The sequence below is a fragment of the Mus pahari genome, chromosome 14 (assembly GCF_900095145.1).
Source record: "Mus pahari chromosome 14, PAHARI_EIJ_v1.1, whole genome shotgun sequence".
Classification (NCBI taxonomy): domain Eukaryota; kingdom Metazoa; phylum Chordata; class Mammalia; order Rodentia; family Muridae; genus Mus; species Mus pahari.
Window position 1 is genome coordinate 34056559 of NC_034603.1, and position 12212 is coordinate 34068770.

General features: G+C 43.3%; 1 protein-coding gene across 1 annotated transcript in view; it reads right to left on the reverse strand.

The window, feature by feature from the left end:
* Nucleotides 1-12212, reverse strand: part of Dnah9 (dynein axonemal heavy chain 9) — a 322533-nt gene that overhangs the window by 288753 nt on the left and 21568 nt on the right. The window contains exons 5-6 of the mRNA XM_021213724.1: nucleotides 11667-11878; nucleotides 9668-9901 (exon numbers count right to left, since the gene is read on the reverse strand). Coding sequence (XP_021069383.1) covers nucleotides 9668-9901; nucleotides 11667-11878 — 446 coding nt within the window. The remainder of the gene's footprint in view (nucleotides 1-9667; nucleotides 9902-11666; nucleotides 11879-12212) is intronic.

Here is a 12212-nt window from a genome sequence, read left to right on the forward strand (position 1 = left end):
GGAATGGCAAAAGCATATACCTGACCTATGAGAGACATTAGGTCCTGTCTCTACTCCAGAATATCCCATGGCCAGTGGTCAGTGCCACTACTGACACCAAGTCCAAAAGAAGTGACAGAGGCATAGCAGTGAGGAGGAGCCACCAACTCCTCAGACTGCCAGGAAGTCACCCCACAGCCTCTGGTAACCACTCAGAAGTCTGTTCATTCAGCCACAGTGAGGTATGATCAACAGAAAAAGCAGGGAGGGCAGAGACAGCAGCAAGAAAGAGAAAGAATCATCAGGATCAGAGCTCTTGCCTCCGTGTGTGTGTGTGTGTGTGTGTGTGTGTGTGTGTGTGTGTGTGTGTGAGAGAGAATCACTACTCTAAAATATTAGGATTTATGTTAGAGAGAGCACACCTCTCTATCAGAGTGAAGCCTCCAGTATAGAAAAATGGAGAAAGGCTGAGAAGAAAGAAGGAAGAGAAGAAGGGGGGGAATGAAAATACTAGAAGAAACCACAGAAACACTTCAAGACATCAGTATAGGCCATGGCTTTTTTGGAAAAAACCTCCAAGGCAGAGGACACAGAAGTGAGAACAGATCAGTAGCAATGAAGAGATTGTAGGGCTTTTACACAGCAAAGGAAGCAGTCTACAGAGTGAGGAGACACAGCAAGGAGTCAGCTGTGGACCCACAAAGTATTTACATGTAATGCCCCTGATGGAAAATGAATACCCAGAGTATCTAAGGAGCTTGGTAACCAAAAGCCAAATAATCCAATTATAAATTGGATAAAGAACATGAATTAGACACTTCCTGTATAAAAGAAATTGTATGAGAAATGAAGCAAGGGTTAGACTCAGTGTTGGCTATGGGGGCTACACATGATGCAGTAGAATTAAAAATGATACCTTGTGCGTGCTGAAAGAATCCACCTGTCAGCCCAGAACACAATAGGAAGATTGTTATACTATCTACAGCTTTTGATAAGTTCGCACAGTGATTGTTTAAACTATTTGTGTAATCTTTAAAGGAGTGGAGACAGCATAGACAAATCCACGAAGCCAGCCTAACGCATTTCCGTGAATGAGAGGAGAGAGTTTGAATCATGGAAGAACACAGGAAGGCATCTGTGTGTTGACAATGTTTTATTCTTGGCCTGTGGTGATTGTGGGGGTGGGGTAGTTTGTGTGATCATTATTTATTAAAAGTTTGTATCTACATTTTGTTTATAAATAAAGAAAATCATGAGGCTTTCAAATTTATGAAAAAATGTTTTACTTTACCAGCTGTTAAGGAAACTTAACTTAAAATCACAATGAGATAGCTAACCACAGTTAGAATGGTTGGAATCCAAAAGACACAAGCTAACAAATATAAAGAGTTTAATAAGCCAACAAGAGAGAACAGTATGGAGGGTCAACCAATCAACTGGAGATGGATCTACCATAGGACACCCTCCCCACACACACCCAATCCCTTCCACATAAGTATCTGAAGGAAACGATTTCAGCATATTAAAGAGGCACCAGCATGCCCATATTTGTTGCTGCACTATTCATAATTGGTGAAATATGGAATGACCTTCATGTCCATCAGCTGGTGAGTAAGCGAAATCCGTGACAGTGACACTCTAGTATATGTGCCAAAGTCTATAGAACTGTAGGACATATATAAGGTGAAATAAGTCAGATGCAGGAAGACAAATAAGTCATGTTCTGTCACATGTTCTGTCACATGTCACATGCTTAAAGCGATGCAACCCAACAGTGCAGTGGTGACTCCTAGAGACAGAGAAGGTCATGGCAAGGGTTGGGGTGGAGGCTTGATAAGAGGGACACAAACACAATCAGATGGGAGTAAGATCTAGTACTCCCACATAATGGTAGAGACTGGCAGTTCATCATAACACATCTGATAAAGAATAGAAAGGAGGAACTCAAAGGCTCCACAGAGTAATGGGAATGCGAAATGCTCATCACCCTGACTTGATAACATGTATTACACAATGCATTGAAATATCACAGTGTACTCCGTAACATTTCTAGTGCTTAAATGTTTACGGACATAGTAACTATTCTGGTTTGACCATCACGCTATAGACACACGACACATGATCACAACTACGTCTCATAAACTTGCACAATTCAAATAATCATAAGATACTGGCTGGGAATCCTAACACATGTGCAACCCTACTACTAGAGAGGCTGAGATAGGAGAACCATGATTTCTAGGCAAGCCTAGGCTACATAGAGAGACTTTAACTCAAAGAAACAACACTGCTCAACTTTATATGCACAGAAGAAAACAAATGGATCCTATGAAAATGAAAATGACTCCATGGTAATTCATATCTCTTACTAGCTGCTTCGTTTTTAAGGAGGAAAATATTTGTGCCTTGGAATATTTCCCTAGTAGTCATTCTTTACAATTGTGTGGATGTCGATTTCAATTTGTTGAGAAATCCTCTCTAGCCATTTTAAGAAGACAGATGCATCTTGATATATTTGGTTATAGCAGAAAATGAGATGATAATTTCATTTTACTTTTTTATTCCTCAAGAAGCCTTGATGCAAGCTCCTAGGTTGTCAGTGGGGGGAATTCTATTGATAATCTAAGAGGGGGTCAGGGAATCAGAGTGGTAGTTAATTACTGTATTTTAAGTCTAGTTTGTGACTTTCTTCAAAGTTCTTTCTTTGTCTTAAAACACCAAACCCCCACACTATTGCTGTTGCCAAGAAGCACTTGCTGACAGGAACCTGGTATAGCTGCCCCCTGAGAAGTGCCATCAGCACCTGACCAATACAGATTCAGGTATTCACAGCAAACCATTGGACTGAGCCTGGGGACCCCAATGGATGAGCTAGGGGAAGGACTGAAGAAGCTGAATGGGCATCCCCATACAAAGAACGATATCAACTAACTGGACCACCCAGAACTCCCAGAGACTAAACCACCAACCAAAGAATATACATGGAGGGAGCCATGGCTCCAGATACATATGTAGCAGAGGATGGCCTTATCTCACATCAGTGGGAAGGGAAGCTCTTGGTTCTATGGAGGCTTGATGCCGCAGTGTAGGGGGATGCTAGAGTGGTGAAGTGGGAATGGGTGAGTGGGTGAAGGGGCACCCTCATAGAGGAAAAGAGGAGAAGATAGAATAGGGATGGGATGGGGGTTTGTGGAGGGTTAACCATGAAGGGGGATATCATTTGAAATGTAAATGAATAAAATGATGATTTTTTTTAAAAGTCTACACCTTCACTGCAGGAACCAGAGATGCTACAACAGGCTATCCTGTCAGTCTCTGCTGCCCTCACTGCCACCTAGAGAGGTCCCCAGACATAAAAGAGAACACTGGTTCCCTAAAGTCAGTCATCTAAAGTCAGATGTAACCTCCAGCTGGGGTATTTTGTTATTAGGGAATGATAGATATTTATGCTTTACCTAACTTAAAAATATAGTGGATGAAGCATTTATTTGGGGTTCATGGGGAAGTTTGGGGGGCTTTCTTTCAACTCCTATCAAAAGGTCTGGCTCCCCCTTTCCACCCCTCAGCACCACCCCTCTCCTTTCTTTGTTTGAGCTTCTTTTCTGAGATCTTATTGTACTCAGGCATGATAATATTTAACATTATATTGTGTTAGTTTCTACCCATCTTTCCCAGGAGTTTACAAATATTCCAAAGGTCTCCCAGATTCCCCTGTGCCTGAGAGAACACTCAACGCTGAATCAATATTTGGTGAATGAAGTCATGTTCTTTCTGCTTTGACTTAGCTACCGCACATCCAGCAGAAAGTGACACAGGGACAGAAAACCTAGCAAGCAGGACTGCTGAGCAGATAGTGAGAATGAAGAAAGTGAAGGCAGGATAGCTCGGTGGTGAAAGGGTCTTTGACAAGTGCAAAGTAGATACTTTTGTGGTCCTACTCTGAGGAAAGAGGCAAACGGCTGAATGAGCACAGGAACAGACCATGTAGGCTGAAGTTAGTTAACTGCTGATGTGTAGTCATCTTAATCTACAAAAAGTGAGCAGTTCCTGGGAAACCAACAAATAAAGCATGCAGTTTTCAGACAGTCCAGACAGACTGGGCTGCTGGGGCGGGCAGTGAGCTCTTTATCCCTGGGAAGATTCTGGTGCAATCCGCAGTGGATAGTGCTGTAGACACGATCTCTGTAGCTGCAGACACAGACTTTGTACACCTTACCACAGCCCATCATGGTTTCTTGATTTACACATAGGCTCTTTTTACAGCCCGTTTAAAAATCCTTAGCGATAGATAAAAGGCAAACTTAAGCCAATGGGATTAAATATTGTTTCAAATGTCAATGGTTATTAATCCTTGTAGTAAAACCATGAAACGCATTGTGCTGTGTACAGGATGCACATAGGAGCCGTGGAGCTAGGATGCATATCACAGAAGAGCTCTGACGCTCATGCTCGCACAACCCTGGTCCTGCTCTTTGCTGGCTCTGTAGCTTGGAGCAAGACACTGAGATTCTAAGGTTCATTTGCCTAACCTGTAGTTGGAAACAGTGATATTTAACATACAGTGGGATTAGGGACAGTGATATTTAACATATCCTGTGGTTCTGCAGAAGTGTAGGATATCAGTAAAGTGTGTCAGCATTATAAATAATTGTGAGCATCCCAATGCCATCCTGATGTCATTAGATACTGGATCAGTAAAGCTTCTCTAGGAGACACTGCTACTCTTTTGTAGGCAGGTATCACAAAGTGCCCAGGGGTCCCAGAAGACTTGCTGGGCTGCCTGGGACCTATTGTTATGAAAAATGATGCAACATTTAATCGTGGTGGCAGGTGGAGAGATGGGGTTCAATTTGTGCTCTGGCCCATGAGATGGGGAATCAAAACCAGAGGGAACGACAAGCTTCACCAATGGCTACTCTATTCCCGAAGGAGAGGTCACACCGCCAGTCTTAAAAGAAATGTCTTCGGAATTCATTAAGGGAGAGCACAAAGCAGATACTCTCAGATGAAAATCTCTAAAGGTCATTTGAAAAAAAGACGGTTTTCTTTACCTTTCAACTGCCACCGACCTTATGCAGCTAATGGTCTCGCTCGTGACCATGTGTTCAAGCTGGGCTGAAAAGGAAGCCAGCCCAATTAGGCCAGGAATGAAAAGAGGCTGGGCAGAGTGGCTGGAGATGGCAGAGGGACCAGGAGGAAATGTGGTGTGTATCAGGTCGGCTTATTACCTCTCTCCCTGCTAATCACTCTGCATAAAGCCCCAGCAGGAAATCATTTTGTCTCCAAGTGAATCACAGCAATTTTATAATGAAAGAAATGAGGGCTCTCTCTAAGCGGCTCCCCACACCATTCGCAGGGAAGAGGCTGTGGGCAGAAACATAAACAAGGATGTTCAGATTCCACAATATTGTGGCAAAATAAGTGAACTGCAAGCATGCATGTGTGCTTGTGTTGGAGTATGTTGCTCGGGAGTAGGAGGAGCCAAGGAACCCAGAGGCCTGAAGAGATGGTTTTCTTCAGTTCCTTGACTGTTCAAACTGCAAAGATCTTGTGTACTTTGGGTGTACCCTTAGGTCAATGGTTCTTCATGGATGGTTGCAACCCCTTTGGGGGTCAGATGAGCCTTTCATAGGGGTTGTCTAAGACCACCAGAAAATGCAGTTATGATTCACAACAGTAGCAACATTGCAGTTATGAAGTAGCAATGAAAATAATGTTATAGTTTGGGGTCACCACAACATGAGGAGCTGTCTTAAAGGGTCACGGTGTTAAGAAGTCTAGCCACTGCCTTATGAGAAGTCGTAAAGTCCAATAAAGCCCTTCCTTGGAGAGGAATCTAGAACTATGTGAGTGAGCTACTTAATTAAAAAGATCTAGAAACGATATGGTTAAAAGCAGGGTATTCAAAAGAGAAAACAGCATGTAAGGGCAGAAATAACACCACAAAGCCAGTTTTAGCCAAATGCAAAGGCAAGGAGGGAAGGAAGGATAGAGAGAAGGAGAAAAAGAAATGGGACGGGAGTGAGGGAAGGCGACGTTTATGGCGTCCTGGAGCATATATAAGTTTAGAGAGAAGATTACATTCTCCTGCAAACAAATCCCAGTTCAGCATTCTGCACTGGATGACTGTGCATAAATTAATTGATGTATCGGATTGAACTGTTTATTAAAGATAGGTATTGATGATTAGCTTTTCTGAGGACAGTAATGGCCCATGCTCTAACATGAGGAAAGTTCCTGTGTGCCTCATTTCTCTCTGTTTGGAGTCTTCCGTTTCCACGGCAAGGATTAGGTCGTGTGGAGTAGAGCATGAGGAAGAAGATTGGTATCCCGTTGCCCTGGGAAGCTGCTGCTCCACCTGCTGCGCATGCTCCACAGACTGTGCACCGTTCACCAGCGCACACCCACATGATCGCACACTACCTCCCACCTTGTTTCAGCAAGCACCCAGTAGGGAAGCGTGAACCTGTGCAACAAAATTCTCTTGTGGAAAATAAGCAAAAGGGTAAAGAGAGTCACAGATGAGAGGCCAGGAGGCTGGGAGCAGTGTGGAGATTAGAAGGCAGTCCCTTGCACAAGCAGAGAAGAGCTAAGCACAAGCAGAGGATACCTAAGGGTACCAATGTCATTCTATTCATCTCACTTCTATTTATTAATCACAGGTGCCAACACCCCGGTGGTCACATATTTCATTAGAATAGAAGATGAAGAAGGTTAAGTCCATGCTAATTCTTGCTGGGGAGAAGCAGATTAATCCCATTTGAAACAGACATTGATCACCTCGATACTCGGAATGTTAACTAAAGGGCTACATAAAATATGCCAGAAGACAATCGATAGTCCCCCCACCCCCACCCCGTCCTGCTGCACTGAGCTGGGGAGAGAAGAGATGGGGGAGGAAGAAGACAGAAAAGGGCAAGGGGGTGAATCTGAGCCAACACTGGGAAGATTAAAAATAATAATAAGAAACAGGGGCACTGTGCCCAGGAGCAAAGGAGTAAGTAGCCCACCACACAGGACAGACAACTTAGGAAGGACAGAAGCAAGGGGTCAGAGAGCAGGGGACATCAAGCTCTCTCCGGTCAAACCAGGGCAACTTCTTTGTATGCATCTGAGCCTTTGATTCAGAAAAAGACCCTAGAAGGGAATACTATGAGATAATGATTCCCAGAGGGCTGCGGCCAGCTATGCTACTATTTACTGATACCCCATGTACATTAGGAGCCCTGATGTTAGAAAGGTCATGCCATTAGTACATATGCACAGGGCTGAAGCCACCGCCCAAACAGTCACTGGAGGCTTGTTCTGAGGCTGGAGATTCGGCCAACACGACTGCTACAAAGCTACAGAGGTAACTATTCCTCCCTGGTCAGCCCAGAGTCCAGGGTGTTCGTCACCTTGGCTACACAGCAACAAAGGAGTTGGTGTGGAGATGAGAGAATGATGAGTGGAGGGGAAAGGGACAGGGGTTGAACAGCAAGAGCTGCGCTGGAAACAGCCGAGAGAAAATGAGGCATTTAGGATGATGCTACACGTAAATTATTAATACTACCCTGATTCCGAGGAAAGGTTTAAGGTATGTCTTTCATACAATCTAGCTTCTGGCTTTCTCTCATATATTTTCTACCTTTATGCCTTTCCCCAGTGAATTCTTTTTCTAGTTCAAAATTGATTTCCTCTTGTGTCTTTTGCTATTTTCTTTCAAAGTTCTCCTGAGTTAGGGTCCCCACCCCTTTTTTGCTCCCAGTAATCCACATGTACTTTCATTATGACATTTAACTCACCCCAGTGAAGTTTACTGATCCTATGTCTTTCTACCCTGAATGTTCTGTGCTAATTTATCTTATCTCTCTTCTCCCGTACCATGACTATATGTCCAGACAGTTCTTTAGGCAAAACTATATTCTATTGATCTTTGGGTGCCAGCACTTAGCTCTGTGCCTAGAACCTTTAATATGCATTTTAAAAAATTTGACATGAGCAGATATAGTCTGTTACTGTATTATCTTTGTCATCTAATGGTTTTGTTAGGATCATTACAGAATTTCTACAACACATCTCTCTTGACCCCAAATCTCTGCTACTAATAGCTAGGAACATAAGTCCAATACCCTTTTCTGTTCCCTCAGCTATTGGTCTAATATTGAACTAGATGCTGATGTCCTCCAGTTATTCCTAACTATGTATTTCTTATTTTGACCCTATCCTTTCCAAAAAAACTCAGTCAGGTTTCATGAACTACCTTTCCTGGATGATGCTAACTGCCAGCCCTCAGCAAAGAAGCTTCTCTTTACAACAAGTGGAGACCATCACAGAAAACCATAACTGGACATAATACAGAGGTCAACGAGTTGTGGGGAGCCTGTCCCTAGTAGATGCATTAATATTACATCTCCTGCTAGGGGAAGACATGGGAAGAAGGGCTGGAAAGATTGTAAGAACCAGGAAGTATGCTGTGGAATGTCTGTCCTAGCAATGACTGCATGAAAAAGCCCAGAACAATGGTCACATCAGTGGATATGTCAACAGGGAAGCATGGGAATTTTATTGGGTCCACAACTAGATGAAAGATTATAGGCAACTAATAGCTTCTGGGAAAAGAAGAATTAGTTTCTCCCAGGAATAAGCCTCCTGATTAGTTGTCAAATGCAAAGCAGTCATTAAAGATATAAATGACCCAAAACAGACTCAACAGGTTGCATATATTACATTATATTATATTATATATATTATAATATATATATATATATATATATATATATATATATATATGCTGAGAGTGGCAGGAGGGAGGAAGGAGAAGTAAAGTGATAAAAATATTTTTTAAAAAATCAAAATGCAATAAGTAAGCCCATAGCTGTAAGATACTAAATTCAAAATTTAAAAACAAAATGTCTCATGTCTTTTCCCTTTAGTACTTAAACTAAAATTCATATTAATGTTTAAATATTTGGGGGCAAAGACAATTAGGAATCAGATATGTTCTTTTTGCCCCAGGGACTCACCATTGTGGGGGATTTTGAGCCACTGGGCAATCTAGGGGTGAAAGGGAAGCTCGAAGCAGCTGCTCTGTGAGAATGGGCAGCTGTGTGTCGGCCTGTTCTTTGAGTTTTGCATACTGGGCTTTCCAATCTGAGTGTGTTTGGAAATAAGCAGAATTTACAGACTGATTTCTGGGGCGCTCTTCCTAAGTGCCTATGACAAGAGTCTCTGACTTCTGACGGAATCACCCCTGCTTAATGGTCAAGCTAAATGACAACTATTTACTGAAACTTTCTATGATTCCTTCAGTCAACCACAGGTGACTATTGTGTTCAAATCTAAAACATTACCCATGGGCTCTCATGTTTCGATGCTTGATCCCCGGGTGGTGGAGCTCTGTTGGCAGGCTATGGAATGTTTAGGAGATAGAACAGAAGTAGGTCAGGACTTTGAAGTATATGCTGTAAGTCTTAGCCTGTGGCTCGAGCCTTCCTCTCTGCTGTCAGTTTCATCTCTATGTGAACAACCACTGCCATGTGTTCCTGTTGCTAAAGATGGAGCTTGCTTTCTCCCTGACTTTTGCCTCCATGACAGACTAAAATTCTCTGTAACTGTGAGCCAAAATAAATCTTTCTGGCCACCAGGAAGCATATGAGGTTGTTTGCTTAATCCTGTGTTGGAGCCTGGGGTAAATGAATATACTCACCTCCACCATATGCACTCGGCCCAGAAAGCCATCCAGTCGCACAAAGACCAGAGATGCTTGGAAATCCCACACCCTGACTTCAGAATCGTCCTTGAAGTAAGTATGGAGGTGCTCCCTTCTGTCCCGAAATGCCTGCTTGAAGAAGCTTAAGGTATCTGAGACCACTTGCAGTTTTTTCTGACTCTCTTCCACCTCACTTCTCAGGAGGTCTTCCGGGCTGAGGTAATTTGAGGCCTGGCAGGTAAATAAATTAGTATCTATAAGTGTGGTGGCAGCTACAGGATAGCTCATAACTATGTCAACACTGTCTTAGAACCAAATAATTGCCCATGTAATATTTTTCACAAGTACACCACAGAAAACCTCTGCCCAAGTTTCCAGTTCCACAGGTGACCTTGGGCCAGTGTTTAAATCCAACAATCTACATGTTCCTTCAGTCATGATATGTCTTTGAACTACACTGGGATTTGACAAGTGGTTGACTGGTCAGATACCAGGAGGCACCATGGCACTTGGCTGGGTCAACCCGACGTGGGCTAATATTAATCCCAACATGCTCTCTGTGACTTAATGGCTTCAACAGCAAAATACTTTGAATGCAAGAGTTTGTTGGGCCATGTTGATTTCTCTCTCTTTAAGAGACTCAATCCCAAGAACTGGGAAGTTAGGCTACTGGACAGTCCCTGTCACCAACCCAAGGAGCAGCAGAGAGTATTGGGTTTGGATGCTATCATCTGAAACCACAATGTTAGTCAGCCTTCTCTGGGATTTCAAAGCATGGGAGCTAATAGTATTCTCTATTGATGCTCCATTTTGTTTCCTTATACTTTCAGCTTGAAGTCCACATCAGTAGTGATGGTAACATGCAGATGTGTGAGACAAACACTTCAGATATGAGTGCTGCTTTGGGTGAGCCAAGTCCTGAACTTTGACCAATATCTTTAAATAAGTAATAAATTCTAAGACTCCTCTTGCCCCCTCATCTGATGACTGACTAGGATTATCAATGTATCACTATTTTGTAGCCTCAAGAGGCTCAGAGGATGCCAGTTACTGTGAGCCATTCGGTGAGCTTGCTCATTGTTTTCTAGGGGTTGACTGTCCTTAGGCGCCCAAAGAAGTCAATATGGAGGAAAGGTCACTAAAACCAAGGCTTCTTGTTCCACTTACAGATGCATTCGTTAAGATTTATACTTTCTTAGTCCTACAGGAATCCCTAAAGGGGAGCAAGAAAGCCAGCCTGGTGGTACATAGCTGTATTCCCATGTGTTTGGGAAGATGAGGCAGGAGGATGGCAAGTTTAAGTTTAAAGCTTGGCCGGGAAGTACAACGAGGTCATGTCTCAAAATAAAATTTAAAAATACAGGCCTTGGGTTTAACCATTAAACAAAACAAAAACAAAACAAGACAAGACAAAACGCCACCATCGGCAACAAAAAGCGGAGGAACATTCTGTGCAATCCAAACAGCAACATCTTGAAAAGTCCACGGTTAAACACTTTGAGCATGCAAAGGACACAGACCTCATTGCCTTTGTTACACCGAAGCCTCTCACCAACTCCTGTGAGACAGTCCCTTGTCGGTGCACCATTATGAACAAGACAATGAGGCACAGAGCAGGTAAGTGGCTTGTGTTAGGACACATGGCTCACATGTGGTAAGTAAGAAACAGAATCCCTTGACTTCAGAGGCTTCTGTCTTATTTATTTACTAGACTCCACTGGTGACATAATATGAGTCCCTCACACAGATCATGAAGGAGGTTACAATTTACCAGCCCTGCCCCAGGGCTTAGGCAGAAAGGAAGGAGATACTGAGCCACCCCAGTGTTAGCAGAAGGGAAAATCTCTTTATGAACTTCTGGCTTGTGAATTTATAAAATTCAAGTGAGACAAGTAATTACTTCCGTGCCTAGGGAAACACACATTTTACTCCTCCATATGCCTTTGTACCAAGCAGCCCCTGGGGAGAAGTTCCTGGGATGCCCTGATCAGCTCACCTGCTGGATGAGAAGGTTGCAAATTTCCTGGAGCAGTACCATGAGCCTCCCAGGGGAACGGTACCATTTGCAGGTGGCCCAAATCAGACAGACCACATGGAGCAGAGGCCGCAGCCTGCCCTTCACCGCGGGAAACTCCAAGTTTTCCAGGATGTCCAGGTGTCGCTGGAGCGGTAACAGGTGCACATGGATGTCCTGGGCCTCTGTCAGGGCTAGATGGAATCAGAGATGGTCAACGGTCCCTGCTGGGGCACCACCTACCTCATGGTGTCCCTGAATCTGGAGAGCAAGGAGTTGACAATGCCAAGGCTACAATTTCTTCCTTACCTGAGAAGACTGCCAGAAGATGGGTTCAGAAAGCTTCCTGCTCATTCTATAAAAAGTCTGAAAAACCTAGTGATGGACTAAGAAATTCTCTGACAACATTCTTTTTTTTTTTTTTAACTTTTTCCAATTTTTAATTAGGTATTTTCTTCATTTACATTTCAAATGCTATCCTGAAAGTCCCCTATACCCTCCCCCCACCCTGCTCCCCTACCCACCCAC